This window comes from Silene latifolia, chromosome 5, assembly GCF_048544455.1.
Source record: "Silene latifolia isolate original U9 population chromosome 5, ASM4854445v1, whole genome shotgun sequence".
NCBI classification, from domain to species: Eukaryota; Viridiplantae; Streptophyta; class Magnoliopsida; order Caryophyllales; family Caryophyllaceae; genus Silene; species Silene latifolia.
The window spans coordinates 84,995,846-85,011,789 of NC_133530.1; the positions used below are offsets into that span (position 1 = coordinate 84,995,846).

The window sequence follows — 15,944 nt, forward strand, 5'->3', positions numbered from 1 at the left end:
CTTCGGAGGAGTGTCCAGATAGATGACGGAAACGGAAGCCAGTTAGTAGCTCTATTTGGCTCTCTGTAAACATGCTAAGCTAATACTAACACAAGCCCTATAATTTTATTATTTGACCACTAAATTTATACTAACACAAACCCTAGAATTTTATTTTACACAATCATCTTTGATAAGTTAGGAAAAAAATGAGTAGTAATTGAAACGGTTTTGAACTTAGATCTCCATTCATGGGACATTATGTATGCTTTGGAACACGTTTGTTTGCACTATAAAAACAACACTATGTATAGATATGAAGTTTTAACATTAAAATAGTGTGAGACTATTTCATACGAAGTACAAAAAATTGAGTTACGACTTACGAGTACATGTTATGGAGTAAAACCTTTTCTTATATTAGGAAGTTTAATGTAGGATTTAGGAATATTGATAAGACCTTTGTTTATAGGAAGAAAGTATCTGCACTATAATCGGGCTTTCTGATGTCCATAGTTCTCATATACTCCGTATTACTTTTGTATCATGTTTCGACATCTAATGCATTAAGGAGACACACGTAAAAGAAAAGAAAAGAAAAACAATATTTCTAGAACAAAATAACTTAAGGACGATAATAAAGGGGAGGCAAAGTTTCCTTTAAATATGTTGTTCGTAAGTAGGTAATTAATTAAGTAAAGCATGACCAAATAGCTTAGTATGTAAATTAGGATGATGTAGCTGAGTAAACTAAGATGAAGTAGCAAAATTTTTAAACTACTTGAAGTGAAATCATAAAATATTTGTACAAAAGCGTATCACAATCCAGAACTAAGACTTGAATGGCTGAAAATTTTAAATTATACTATAATAATATTAAAATATTGGAAATACAACATGAAAACTATGGGGTAGGAAGTAACGAATAGTAGTGAAACTACAGGTTTTAGCTAAATTATAATTGTAACATCACGGGAATTAGCTACAATATCATACGGAGTATTATTGTAAGCCAACTTTACATTATAATAACTTTTCTTTTAGCAAAATCAAAATATTACGAGCTAAGGATCGGAGTACTTAATATTTGAAATGGCCCATTTGATCAAGATGCAATCTGGCATGATTTTTTTGTTTAATCAAGATGCTCCTATGTTTTAGGGTCGATGAGGATGAGTAAGAGGCAGTGGCGTCTCCAGGATTCTAGTAACGGAGGTGCGGATTTCTACGAAAGTTTTTTCATTGAAAATATTATTTTATCACTATTACAAATAATAAAATAATAAAATATTTATCTTGGTCATCCATAACATCAAAACATAACAATTTATATTATCTATAGAATAACACTTAAACATATGGTAATAAAGGTTGCTTAAATGAAAATAAATTTTTTTGAGGTTCATACATGAATACATCTAAATAGCTAAAAGTACTAATTAATATTTAATATAACCCAAGTAATAATGCCATGAATATATGAAATGGGCTAGAAGTTGGAATTAATGCTTGCTTTTTTAGTTGATGAAATGGGCCAACAAATCTCGAAACCCAAAGACCACAAAAAAAATAAAATGCTAGTTGCTAGAGTTGAACCTGAATGGCATGGGGAAGAAGGTGGGACTCAAACCACTGCACCAACTAAATACTACTGAAACATATACGCTGTTCGTTTTACTTATTTTTGCAGAAACAGGGGGTGCGGGTGCATCCACTGCACCCCCCGTGGATACGCCTATGGTAAGAGGGACGAGTGCTATTACGATAAGTAGCGGAGCTAGGCTCGAGAAGAAGCAAGATTACAATTGTTAAAATAAGGATAAAAAAGCCTTAGTAAAGGTTCAAACATGGCTCTTCACCTTGAAAAGTTTTAAACAGGACGATATTATTTCTAGGCCCGTGTATTGCACGGGCATTAAATCTAGTATATATATAAAAGAGGCTTTTTTCAGACAATTCTAGAGACTCCAACTTTTTTAAAACACGATTTTTATTTTTAATAATAAACTCAGCTAAAGATTATTTTGAGCTAATCAAATAAGAGATATAGTAAATTACAAAAAAGATTCCCCTTATTATTACTATTATTATTGGATATATCCCAAAATTACTAATGTTTTTAAACAATAAATTCTAAATAAATTAATTACGAATTCATTGCTTCCTTCCAAATTCTATTTTTTTTAAATAGGGTTTGGTGTGTATTACTGTGAAAATAAACACCCCATATTTATTGTGAGGCCACATTATACACATCAAAGACTCTAACAGAGCACCAAAATTAATACTTTGTAAATTGCCTTACTTTACTTTTTTAACTACTTAATAAAATTTTAAATTATAAATTAAAATTATGCAAATTCTATCTGATCAAGGTGATAAAGTTATTTGTAGAACTATCACCAAACTTATGGAAATTTTATCCGATCAAGATGATAAAGTTATATTGGTATATATATAAACTTTAAAAGTAAAAAGCTAAAATGATAAGAATTTTAAAACAATTGTAGACCACTTAAACGCGTTAGATGGGTCGGCTGCTGAGGTAGTTCATACATGTTAAACTCGAATACGGGTCAGACTACAAAATTTAGATAATTACCACATGACTTTGATGCAAGGTTTGTTAGACCACTCAAACGGGCTGGATGGGTTGGCTGGTGAGGCGGTTCATACATGTTAAACTCGAATACGGGTCAGACTAAATATGGGTGGGCTTATACGGGTCACGGGTCGAAAAACTTACATTTTTCAGATGCAAAAAAAACTACATTTGTACAAACTCACGGTTCATACATGTTAAACTCATTAATTATTTATTCTACGAAGAAAAACTTACATTTTCCAGATGCAAAAAAAACTACATTTGTACAAGCTCACTTACAAACAGAACACTATTTAGTTACTCGTGCATGGCGATTATAACTTTTATATACACAAATCATAAAAAAAAATGTTAATTTATTTGTATATACTCATATTCTTAAAAAAATATTTCAATGTATTTGTATATACTCACATTCTCACGAGAAAACTAATGTTAAGAAAGTAAAATAGCTTCTCAATTGCGAAGATACAATTAGAGACGAATCAATATTATAACCCGTATAACGTATGAGCACAAAATCTAGTACTTAATATTTAATAGTCTCTCTATTTGAACAATTTCATTGGAACAAATGGCATATTTTGAAATTTATTACAATGAAATAGACGGCATAGAGCGAACATACGATCCAATGTTGATGGCTTAGATGAAAGGTGTACATGAGTGATTGGAAAATTTTTATTTAAGACACGTGTATCTATATTGAGTTTAGAACGGTTAAATTTGTTAATGTGGAATAAACAAGACAAAAGCAAAATATATTGAGAAAAAATGTCATGTGTAGAATAATATTTACCCCATTCTATTATTAAGACGGATACTTTTGTCATAAGAAAGATCTGCAGGACAACAATAACTATCACTCTTTTGTTATGGACTTATGGACTATATATATGAGTTTAAGAAATTATTAAGGCCCTATTCTTTTGGACTGAATGAAGAGCTAAATTGATTAAGAGCTGAAATTAAGCTGTAAAATATACGCTTAATAAGTAGATTTATTTATAGCCTTTAAAATTATAACGCCTTATACAAGACTAACTCAACCCAATAGGCTAATATACAACCCAATCATTACAGTTAAAGTCTTAAGTAATCTAATCTAAATTATATGATCTACCAATCTAGATCAGACAATGATGAAAAGAAAAAATGGTAACAAAAAGTACTAGGCTTTATTCCACTTCCCGTTGTTCCCTTGATCTTGTATCACCCATAGCTGTTCAACAATGGTGATCATACTCGGTCGTTCTTCTCCTTTCTTCACCACACATTTCAAAGCAAGTTGCACAAACCTCTGAAACTCATCCATATTACTGTCTTCCCAGAGAATCTTGTCGATCATTGCCTTAAAACCATTTTTCTCCACCTCAAATACAAACTCTTCGACCAAATTATTGCCACGTCGAGCCATTTCAATGGGATCCCGTGAAGTTAATAACTCCAACATCAAAACCCCAAAGCTATAGACATCGCACTTTTCTGTAACTTCTTGTGTTTCAATGTATTCCGGGTCAATGTATCCCGGAGCCCCATGAACAGGCCATCGATCTCTTTGCCCTGGGGAAATGGCCACTGAGTGGTCAAAGTGGCTTAGTTTCACATTGGAGGACGAGTCAAGTAATACAGCAAATGACGTGATATCTCTATGAACAACTGGCTGTGACAAAGCATTATGCATATAAGAAAGAGCATAGGCAATATCAGTTGCTGCCCTTAACCGGTTGGTCCACGTCAATGGTTTTTGAAGTGACATGCCACCATATAAATGCTCATAAAGAGCTTTACTTGGGTAAAATTCGTTCACCGTGATGGGGACACAGGTCTCAAGACAGCAGCCATAGAGCTTGATCATATTGTCATGACACAAAACTGTTTTCATGGCAACATCAGTCAAGAAGTTATTGACAAGTTCGTGATTGGAGTCGTGTTTTGGAGGGGTTTTGATGGCTACCTCCTCATCATTTAATGTGCCCTTGTAGAGATTTGAAGCGTGATAAGTATGACAAATTAGATCAGGATCATAGTTGTTCGTAGCTTTCTTGGGATTTCATCCTCGGATAAAATTTTGAGCTGTCCTGCTCCTATGTCCTTGCCTTGGCTCAAAGCAATCTGTTTTTCCAACAAAATACCACCATTCTTGATGAAATAATCTTCCTTTGATTCAATCTTCTGCACTTCATTGACTTTCTTCCTGTTCTTCCTCTCCCATTTAAAACCCAACAGAGAAAAGAACTCTGAAAACACACCCAATTTCATAATAATAATTTAGGAACAAGAAGATGGATCGAAATTCTACGACTTATGGATCGAAAACACACCCAATTTCATAATAATAATGGTATAGATGATTGATTATTGACTTGGACTCTTCCAAGCTTGCTTGACTTTTGACTGTAGAAAGGAGGGGACTTTGCATACTTCATCAATCATAAGCAATTACATCATGCACCCAATCAACAACAAGTCTCGCTTGTGACCGTTATAAGTTAAAACGTCTCACAACCCCTTTCCTTTTTAACATTCTTTAAAACGGTTGTGAGCGCCGTTATAATTTATGACCGTCACAAGTAAGAATTTGAGCGCAATTAATACATAGTCCAAATTATCAGAGATTGCAGGCTATCAACACAATAAACACAGCTTACTTATTGATTGAAACATAAAGATTGCAAGCAATAAAACACATAAAATACAAGTAAATTATGGGTTTAAATTAATTGCAAGAGAAGAATGGTAGAAAGATTGAATTTTTGGAATACACACCAGACTATTCTCAAGCCACGGCCATAGCATTGATCATCCACCAAGAATCATGGTCATTTGTCATTTCTGGTGTTAGTAATAAAGCCCAATTGAAGACGGTATTAGAGCCCATCAAGTGTGTGCCGACCTGTTCGGCCCATTTTATTTGGCCTGCTATTTAAGCGGGCTTGATTATATAAAAAAAATTAAAATAACGGGTAAGGAACAATGAAAATAGGTCCGCTAAAATTAATGGTCATGTATGGAATATGAGAGATGTCCATAGACCGACCCGTTAAAAGAGATATTTTCCGATTTTTATGTACATGACAACTTTAATAACATTAAAAAAAAGTATTAAGCAAAATGATGTCGAGCGAGTCCAAAAAAAAGTTCTTAAACCTACTTCATTCTCGATTGTAGGTAGTGTTGTTTAAGTTAACAACCGTTTTTTTTTTTTTTTTTTTTTTTTTTTTATGTTTTAACATTGAGCTTACGAGTCGGTGGGTAGGCTCGCCTATTTTAATGGATAGGCTTGGACAAACAAACTAGACCCATTTTAATGGACAGGGGTAATAAAAGTAGGCCTGATAGATAATTTTTTTCAAGTGTAGGCCCGTCTATGTCCGGTCCAAACCCACTAATGATCACCTCTAACGGGGTGTAGGGGTGGTCAACAGTGCGGGTCGGCCGGTCCGGGTCGGGTCGGTCAGGGTTTCGGAGACCCGGAACCGGCCCGGGTAAGGGTCGGGGCGGGCCGGGTCAGAAGTTACTCGTGAGGCAGGTTATGGGCGGGTTGAGGCGGATTTATGGGCGGGTCTAGGGCGGGTTCGGGTTTGGACGGGCCGGGTTTGACATTTGGGGACCCGGAACCGGCCCTGATATAGGGCGGGTCGGGCCGGTTTCATCTACGGGTCACAGGCGGGCCGGGTCCGGGTTAGCAAGGCCGACCCGCACTAGACCACCCCTAACGAGGTGTATTCATCTTAACCTTAAGGCAGATATGTATCATACATAAGACAAAAACAGATTACATTGAGATTAGCAAAAAGTTTGTCTCATCTATGTAGGTGGGATTTTATTAAATTAGTTTTATTCTTTAGACGGATCCGTCTTAAGTAGACCTGGCAAAACCAACCCGACCCGATTGACTTTGACTCGAGACCCGAAATTGACCCGAACTACAACCCTTGAACGCGACCCGAAACCAAAATTGACCGGACTCGACTTGAACATGACTTGTGCTTTGTGAACCCGAAACTGATCCGAACCAAAATAACCCGATCCTAAACCCCCGATCCGAAATTGACCTAACAAAACATAACTCTAATTAAACAAAAAAAGACTTGGAATGACTAATTTAAAAGCAACTTAATATTATTTACGTTCAAATAAATTATCAATTATCAAAATTAAAACTAAAAATAGGTAATAATACAAAACATATCGTTTTCTCTCTTAATCATTGGCCCGAAATGATTCGGACCCGTCTGACCCAGGGTTTTAAATCACGGTATTGGTCGCAATCATGGTCGCGGGATCGTCCCCAACTCTGTCGTCACGCTCCGAATCGCGGTTATCGTAGTGATATTTATTTTACAAGCTTTTATTGATATTTCATCATCTATGGACTACTTCATATAAAGTTAGATTAATTCTATTAGGATAATTAATTTGACCAGTGCTATATAATTTCTAAGAACTTTTTATTAAAAAAAACTTGGTCGAACAAGTTATAACTCATTCATATCGGGTTCATTGCAGGCTATATCAAGCAAAGTTGGCCGATACACGTTATAAATTGGTCAGTTCGGACTCTTGGCGATACTTTCAAGTTTTTAATTTACCCGATACATCTCGGGATATCTCGTATCGGCTGCCTCCGATAGATACATCTCGGGTGATACGATACATCTTAGCCGAGATTTTAAACCATGGTTTGACCCGAAAATGACCAAACCAACGAACCCGAAAAACAAGTGAAACCCGAAACAACCCAACCCAACCCGGAAAACCCGATAATATGACAGATCCGAACTTACCTGAAATCCGAATTGGCCCAACCCAAAACCGATTTGATTAACCTGTTCGCTAGGTCTAGTCTTAAGTAAGACATATTGCAAACGATCACCCTATTTTATTTACTTTCCATTTCTCTTCCAATGTGTTTTATTCAAGGAGGCATGAATAATGCCACCCACACGGCCACACTTATCAGAAATTCAAAAGGCATGGACAAGGATAATTTTATAATGAAATACGAGTAAAGTAAAATTGGCAATGGATAGAGAATCCGATTGACTTATAAAGTAAATTACACTTCTATTTTTCTCCGATGTGGAAGATAAACATATGATTTTTCACAGTTAATGGCTAATGAGTAGATTTATCTGAAGACTCATATGTTTACTAATGATGGAGAAAAAAAGGTAAGAGGTATTAGGCTTCATTTCCAGTTCTGTTGTTCACATGATCTTGTATTACCCATAGCTCTTCAACAACGCTGATCATACTTGGCCGTTCCTCTCCTTTCTTCGCCGCACATTTCAAGGCAAGTCGCGCAAACCTCAGGATCTCATCCATATTACCTTCTTCCCAGAGAATCATATCAATCATCGCCTTAAAACCATTTTTCTCCACCTCAGATACAAACTCATCGACCAAATCGTCCCCACATCGAGCCATTTCAACGGGATCCCTTGAAGTTAATAACTCCAACATCAAAACTCCAAAGCTGTAGACATCGCATTTTTCTGTTACTTCTTGGGTTTCAATGTATTCCGGGTCAATGTATCCCAACGTCCCATGAACTGGCCATTTTTGATCTCTTTTCCCTCGAGTAATGGCCACAGAGTGGTCAAAGAAGGCTAACTTTGCATGGAATGACGGGTCAAGTAATATCCCAAATGACATGACATCTCAATGAACCACCGACTGTGATAAGGCATTATGCATATAAGAAAGTGCATAAGCAACATCTACTGCTACCCTTATTCGGGTGGTCCATAGCAATGGCTTCCGAAGAGACATATCCCCATGTAAATGCCTATAAAGGTCTATCTTCGGGTAGATTTCATACAACACCATTGGGACACGGGTCTCAAGACAACAGCCATAGATATCAATCATATTGTTATGATGTAAAACCATTCCTATGGCGGCAGCAGTTAACAAGAGATCAACAAGTTCGGGATTTGGGTCAGGATTTTCAGAGGTTTTGATACCTACGACCTTGCCATCAAACATGGCCTTGTACATATTCGTACCACGGAAGTTACCAAGGAGTAGGTCAGGATCAAAATAATTTGTAGCCTTCTCGATTTCATCCGCGGATAAAATTCTCAGCTGCCCTGCTCCTATGTCCTTGCCCTGGGTCAAAGCGATCTGTTTTTCCAACAAGATGCCGCCATTTTTTGTGAAGTACTCTTCCTTGGATTCGAACTTTTGTGCTTTATCGATTTTCTTTGTGCTCTTCCTCTTCCATTTACGTTGACCTAACAGAAAAAACCAAGTGGTTCAGAACAAAGAGGAGTGGAGCAGACTCATTGGCAACTTTGTTACTATACCCAACTTCATAGCAATACCTTAGGAATATGAAGAATGATTAGTGAATAACTATGACTTATGACTTACGGTATATTTATGACAATGGGAATGGGATAATTTGATATTTTATGACCTAACAGAAAGATAGAAAATTGACTTTGATTGCAAGGCTGCATTCCGAGGAGATAACTAAATAAATGGTCTTTTGAGATACCGTCTTATAAAAGTGAATGCATTCGTCTCGCACTATTCTAATATGAGACATCTCAGACAAAATTTTGATAAACCCACAAGAACCAAAATAGAACATTTCTTATAAAAGTGAATGCATTCGTCTCCCATTTGGAAGAGAGAAAAGGGGATGACTAGTTTCATTAGAATTTTCAAGTAAGAGATACATGGCTATCAAATACAGAGTATGTTTATTTCGACTCTTATTTTACGGCTATCAATGGTAGGTAGAAAAAATGAACTTTCATGATAGAATTACTGTGAATTTCTCAAGTAGCTAAACATCTCTAATTTGCTTACAGTTATGAGGAAAGCATACCTCTCTAGAGACAAACTTTTACATGTACTTTTGTTGTTCACCTGATCTTGTATTAGCCAAAGTTCTTCAACAACACCAATCATACTCGGCCGTTTCTCCCCTTTTTTCGCCACACATTTCAAAGCAAGTCGTGCAGACCCTTGGATCTCATCTAGATTACCATCCTCCATAAGAGTCGTATCAATCATAGCCTTAACACCATTTTTTTCCACCACGGAAACAAACTCATCAACCAAATCGTTCCCACATCGAGCCATTTCAAAGGGATCCCTCGAAGTTAATAACTCCAACATCTGCACTTCCTTATTTTTGATGAAATACTCTAGCTTCGATTCAAACCTCTGCTTCCTTATTTTTCTTCTTGCTCTTCCTCTCCCATTTGGCTTGACTCGGCAGACAACCTTGATGAAGCTGGTAACAAACTCCTGAATGGGAGTGCAGTACAAGTGGTTACTATTGCTCGTGCAGGGTATTAGGCTTTACTTGCCCTTCTTGTATCAACCATAGCTCTTCAACAACACTGACCATGCTCGGCCGTTTCTCTCCTTTTTTTGCCACACATTTCAAAGCAAGTCGGGCAAAACATTGGATCTCATCTAAGTTAGCTTCCTCCATAAGAATCAAGTCGATCAACGCCTTAACACCATTTCTTTCCACCTCGGAAATAAACTCATCGACCAAATTGTTCCCACATTGAGCCATTTCAAAGGGATCCCTTGAAGTTAATAACTCCAACATCAAAACACCAAAGCTATAAACATCGCATTTTGCTGTAACTTCTTGAGTTTCAATGTATTTCGGGTCAATGTACCCTGGAGACCCATGGACCGGCAAGCTTTGATCTTTCTTCCCTGGGGTAATGGCCACCGAGTGGTCAAAGTAGCTTAGTTTCGCATGGAATGACGAGTCGAATAATATCCCAAATGACATTACATCTCTATGAACCACTGGTTTTGACAAGGCATTATGCATGTAAGAAAGTGCATAGGCAATATCAATTGCTGCCCGTAGCCGGCTGATCCATGTCAAAGGCTTCTGAAGTGCCAAATCTCCATGTAAATGATGATGAAGTTCCATATTTGGACAGTATTCATGAATCGTCATTGGGACACAGGTCTCAAGACAACAACCATAGATCCTAACCATATTGTCATGACATAAAACTGTTCTTATGGCGACTGCAGTCAAGAAGCGATCCACAAGTTCGGGATCTGGGTCGCGTTTTTGAGGGGTTTTGATAGCTACCACCTTGTCATTTATTATACCCTTGTAAAGATATTGACCGCGAAAACTACCAACGATGAGATCAGGATCATAGTTATTTGTAGCTTTAACGATTTCATCCTCGGATACAATTTTCAGCTGGTGTGCTCCTATATCCTTACCTTGGCTCAAAGCGATCTGCTTTTCCAACAAGATACCGCCATTTTTGGTGAAATACTCTTCCTTTGATTCAATCTTCTCCACTTGTTTGACTTTCTTCCTGTTCTTTCTCTCCCATTTATCTTGACCCAACAGAAAAAAGAACTTTGAAAAAACATCCAATTTCATTTATTGAACTTGGCAAGAACAAGATGGATTAACTAATACTCCATTACTCCCCCGCCCAATCACTTGTTTACCTTTTTTATTCTTTGCAGAGGGTATTTTATTCAAAGGTACACAAATGATTGTGACGGACGGATCGAGTAGTTACTTCTATGACATATGAGGTAAAAGACTAATTAATGGTCATTAATTATCTTATGCCGTGCTTGCTAAGATAATTGATTACTGACTTGGAATTGATTATTGACTTGGATTATTTCAAGCTTGCTTGACTTTTGACTCAATTGCAGAGGAAGAATCGATGATGAAAATCACATTTAACCAACTACCAAAACAAAGGAGAGAACTTATCAATCACAATCAATTCCACAATGCACCCAACCAACATCAAGTCTTGCCTGTGACCGTCTTAAGTTAGAAAGTCTCACAACCTCAATCCTTTTAAACATTACTCCCTCCGTCCCAGTTATTTGTTGTCCTTTGGTTTTGGCACAAAGACCAAGAAAAGAGGAGAGAGCCAATTACTAAATGACATGTGGATGAAATTGAGTGTGAATGACCAAATTGTTCATCAAATGCAATCCTAAAATAGAAAGAACAACAAATGACTGAGACACCCAAAAATGGAAAAGAACAACAAATGACCGGGACAGAGGGAGTATTTAAATCGGTTGTGAGTGTCGTCACAAGTCACAACCATCACATGTAAAAGAATTTGTGCCCAATTAATAATTCATCCAATTTATTAGAGATTGCAGGCAATCAACACAATAAACACAGCTTAAATATTACTCCGTATAAATTAATGATTGAAACATAAAGGTTGTGACCGTCTTAAGCAAAACCGTCTTACAAGTCACAACCCCCTTTCCTTTTTTAACATTATTAAATCAGCGTCATAACTTGTGACTGTCACAAGTAAGAATATGTGCCCAATTAATAATTCAATTTATCAGAGATTGGGGGTAATCAACACAATAAACACAGCTTAAATACCATAAATTAATGATTGAAACATAAAGGTTGCAAGAGAAGAATGGTAGAAAGATTGAATGTTTGGAATACTTACCAGATTTAATTGAAAGAACCCTAAAAACTCAGCTGCTATATTGTGTTCATCAAGCTTTTCACATTGAAATAAAGTTTTCAGTTAATTACCAGGATATGGGTAATTATGTTTTCTTTCGTCTGAGTAATAAGGAGTTTTCAATAGACTTGACAAACGGGTCACCCGTGTTGGGGTCGAGTTTGGGTTGGGTCCATTTGGGGATTGAGTTGTTCGGGTTGGGTTGAATAAAGTCGGGACATATTCGGGTTTTCAAATCGTATGCGAGTCGGAAACGGATTGGGTTAATTTTGCCACAACTACCCACAAAGGCAAATAACTCTTGAAATTATATTTCGTTATGTAGGCCTGTTTTTTTGGACTAAAACCGTTTAAATTGAACTAAATTTAATGGAGCGGAACTAAACTGAATTGAAAATTTGGTAATACTCGATATTTAATAGTCTCTCTATTTGAACAATTTCATTGGAACAAATGGCATATTTTGAAATTTATTACAATGAAATAGACAACATAGAGCGAGCATACGATCGAGTCAATGTTTATGGCTTAGATGAAAGTTGTACAGGAGTGTGATTGGAAAAAATTTATATAAGACACGTGTATTTGTATGGATTTTAAAAGGGGTTAAATATGCTAATGTGGAATGAACAAGCACAAATTTTCACTTGTGAGACTAGCGGATGAACAAGATAAAAGTAAAATGCATTGAGAAATGGGTGTTAACGAGCTGAGTTGGGCCGAGCCGAGCCCGAGCTTGGCCTTGCTCGGCTTGTGCTCAAGAACTAAAACTCGGGTTCGAGCCAATCTCGAGCTTACCCGAGCTTGAAAAAAATGTGCTCATTATAAAGCTTACAAGCTTTAACGTGAGCTCGAGACAAACTCGAGCCCAAATTGAGCCTATATAAAACTGTTTATTTTTTTGTTTTTTTATTTCGATTTTTTCAATAACAAGGCTCAAAGGTTATATGTAAAAATATTTGGCAAATCAGAGAGACATTTGATATATGTGATACAAAAATATAATAATGATAAAATATTTTTATAAAATATGAGCAATATCTTATATAATCACACAAGTTCGAGCCACTCGCGAACTTTTCGAGTCGAGCTAGCCTTTACTCGACTTGACTCGTTAAGCTCTCGAGCCAAGCCCGAGCCCGAGACGAGCTCGCACGAGCCAAGCAACCGAGCTTTGACCGAGGCGATCTCGAGTAGCTCGTGAGCTGTCTCGTCTCATTAACCGCCCTAGAGAAAAATATGTCATATGGAATATATGAGTTTAAGAAATGATTAAGGCCCTATTTTTTTAGGTTGAATGAAAAGCTAAGTTGGATAAGAACTGAAATTAAGCTGTAAAATATACGGCTTAATAAGTAGATTTATTTATAGCCTTAGAAATCTTACCGCCTCATACCAGACTAACTCAACCCAATAAGCCAATACACAGATAAAGTCTGAAGTAATCTAATCTAAATTAGATATGCAGGTCATTATATGATTATATGATCTACGAATCTAGATCAGACAGTGATGAAAAGAAAAAATGGTAATAAAAGTACTAGGCTTTACTTCCACTTATGTTGTTCCTTTGATCTTGTATCACCCATAGCTGTTCAACAATGTTGATCATACTCGGTCGTTCCTCTCCTTTCTTCGCCACACATTTCAAGGCAAGTTGCGCAAACCTCTGGATCTCATCCATATTACTTTCTTCCAACAGAATCCTGTCGATCATTGCCTGAAAACGATTTTTCTCCACCTCAAATACAAACTCATAGACCAAATTGTTGCCACATCGAGCCATTTCAATGGGATCCCGTGAAGTTAATAACTCCAATATCAAAACCCCAAAGCTATAGACATCGCACCCTTCTGTAACTTCTTGTGTTTCAATGTATTCCGGGTCAATGTATCCCGGAGCCCCATGAATAGGCCATCGATCTCTTTGCCCTGGGGAAATGGCCACTGAGTGGTCAAAGTGGCTTAGTTTCACATTGGAGGACGAGTCAAGTAATACCGCAAATGACGTGATATCTCTATGAACAACTGGCTGTGACAAAGCATTATGCATATAAGAAAGAGCATAGGCAATATCAGTTGCTGCCCTTAACCGGCTGGTCCACGTCAACGGTTTTAGAAGTGACATGCCACCATATAAATGCTCATAAAGAGCTTTACTTGGGTAAAATTCGTTCACCGTGATGGGGACACAGGTCTCAAGACAGCAGCCATAGAGCTTGATCATATTGTCATGAAACAAAACTGTTTTCATGGCGACATCAGTCAAAAAGTTATTGACAAGTTCGTGATTGGAGTCGTGTTTTGGAGGGGTTTTGATGGCTACCTCCTCATCATTTAATGTGCCCTTGTAGAGATTTGAAGCAGGATAAGTATGACAAATTAGATCAGGATCATAGTTGTTCGTAGCTTTCTTGATTTCATCCTCGGATAAAATTTTGAGCTGTCCTGCTCGCTCCTATGTCCTTGCCTTGGCTCAAAGCAATCTGTTTTTCCAACAAAATACCACCATTCTTGATGAAATAATCTTCCTTTGATTCAATCTTCTGCACTTCCTTGACTTTCTTCCTGTTCTTCCTCTCCCATTTAAAACCCAACAGAGAAAAGAACTCTGAAAACACACCCAATTTCATAATAATAATAATAATAATAATAATTTAGGAACAAGAAGATGGATTAACTAATACTGTACTCCCTCCGTTCCAATTATTGGTTTACTTTTTTATTATTTGTGAGGGGTATATTAATCAAAGATAAACAAATGATTGTAATAGGATCATTGTTGTCAGAATCGCGATTCGATCCAACGATTCTACGATTTTACGATACAAAAATGCTTGACCGATCCTGGATCCTACGATTCTATCATAGTTGTAGAATCTTACGATCCTATTAGTTTGAAAATTTCTAGAGATGGGATCATAATACGATCCTAGGATTTTACGATCCTACGATCCAATTTCATAATAAAAAAAAATTAATATATATTTTTATATAATGACACAGTAAAACCCAAATTTCGTGTAAGTTATTCATACAATGATACTAAAATCATTAATTACAAATATTTTATGAATAAATATTAATAAATAAGTGTTTTGATTTTCAATTATATGTTTTCAGCAAATAAAAAATTATATTTAGTGAGTTTGTAGAATCTTGCGATTCTACGATCCGATTCTACCGACTCGATCCTACCTTTCCCATCGATCCAAAGTAGAATCACGATCCTGACAACATTGAATAGGATCGAAGGATCGAACTTCTACGACTTTATGAGTTAAAAGACTAGTTAATGGTATAGATGACTGATTATTGACTTGGATTATTCTTGCTTGACTTTTGACTGTAGAAAGGAGGGGACTTTGCATACTTCATCAATCATAAGCAATTACATCATGCACCCAATCAACAACAAGCCTCGCTTGTAACCGTTATAAGTTAAAACGTCTCACAACCCCTTTCCTTTTTAACATTCTTTAAAACGGTTGTGAGCGCCGTTATAATTTATGACCGTCACAAGTAAGAATTTGAGCGCAATTAATACATAGTCCAAATTATCAGAGATTGCAGGCAATCAACACAATAAACACAGCTTAATTATTGATTGAAACATAAAGATTGCAAGCAATAAAATACATAAAATACAAGTAAATTATGGGTTTACAAAGGGTTATTTCATGAGAATAATCTATCCTATGCCCCATCTTCTCATATTAATCCATCCCCGTGTTTAACTGAGAATAATCCTACCTATTACATCATTTAACTTACAATGAACTCGTGGAAGGGAAACCTGAACAACCGGTTTCCCTTGACTAGAACCCTAATTAGGCAACCTGAACTTCATCCTCTTCAACCTACATCCCTTTACTCCATCA

General features: G+C 36.6%; 3 protein-coding genes across 4 annotated transcripts; all 3 read right to left on the reverse strand.

Moving 5' to 3' along the window:
- Nucleotides 1–3,755: 3,755 nt before the first annotated feature.
- LOC141655683 (putative wall-associated receptor kinase-like 16) lies at nt 3,756–4,846 on the reverse strand. Its single transcript, XM_074462750.1, has 2 exons — nt 4,684–4,846; nt 3,756–4,459 (listed from the first exon to the last, which is right to left on the reverse strand). Exons 1-2 carry the CDS (start codon nt 4,844–4,846, stop codon nt 3,756–3,758), a joined length of 867 nt encoding a protein of 288 aa, XP_074318851.1.
- Nucleotides 4,847–7,635: 2,789 nt separating this feature from the next.
- On the reverse strand, nt 7,636–12,170 carry LOC141657708 (wall-associated receptor kinase-like 1). Of its 2 annotated transcripts, XR_012548840.1 has the most exons (3): nt 12,046–12,170; nt 9,429–10,933; nt 7,637–8,826 (listed from the first exon to the last, which is right to left on the reverse strand). XR_012548840.1 is itself a non-coding variant. In XM_074465024.1 (2 exons), exon 1 carries the CDS (start codon nt 10,977–10,979, stop codon nt 9,882–9,884), a length of 1,098 nt encoding a protein of 365 aa, XP_074321125.1. In that variant the 5' UTR covers nt 10,980–11,248; the 3' UTR covers nt 7,636–8,826; nt 9,429–9,881. The 2 variants fall into 2 exon arrangements, 1 of the variants encoding a protein (XP_074321125.1); XM_074465024.1 differs by lacking the exon at nt 12,046–12,170 and having other exon boundaries at nt 7,636–8,826; nt 9,429–11,248.
- Nucleotides 12,171–13,603: 1,433 nt separating this feature from the next.
- On the reverse strand, nt 13,604–14,696 carry LOC141655684 (putative wall-associated receptor kinase-like 16). The gene is made up of 2 exons (XM_074462751.1): nt 14,534–14,696; nt 13,604–14,307 (listed from the first exon to the last, which is right to left on the reverse strand). The coding sequence occupies exons 1-2, from the start codon at nt 14,694–14,696 to the stop codon at nt 13,604–13,606; spliced, it is 867 nt and encodes a 288-aa protein (XP_074318852.1).
- Nucleotides 14,697–15,944: the final 1,248 nt, after the last annotated feature.

Bases quoted from the DNA above. Each gene is read 5' to 3' on its own strand.
- LOC141655683 (XM_074462750.1), bottom strand. From the start codon at position 4,846: ATGAAATTGGGTGTGTTTTCAGAGTTCTTTTCTCTGTTGGGTTTTAAA. The intron at 4,460-4,683 runs GCAAGGACATAG...CCATGAAAACAG, and splicing joins ACAGATTGCTTTGAGCCAAG to TTTTGTGTCATGACAATATG.
- LOC141657708 (XM_074465024.1), bottom strand. From the start codon at position 10,979: ATGAAATTGGATGTTTTTTCAAAGTTCTTTTTTCTGTTGGGTCAAGAT.
- LOC141655684 (XM_074462751.1), bottom strand. From the start codon at position 14,696: ATGAAATTGGGTGTGTTTTCAGAGTTCTTTTCTCTGTTGGGTTTTAAA. The intron at 14,308-14,533 runs GCAAGGACATAG...CCATGAAAACAG, and splicing joins ACAGATTGCTTTGAGCCAAG to TTTTGTTTCATGACAATATG.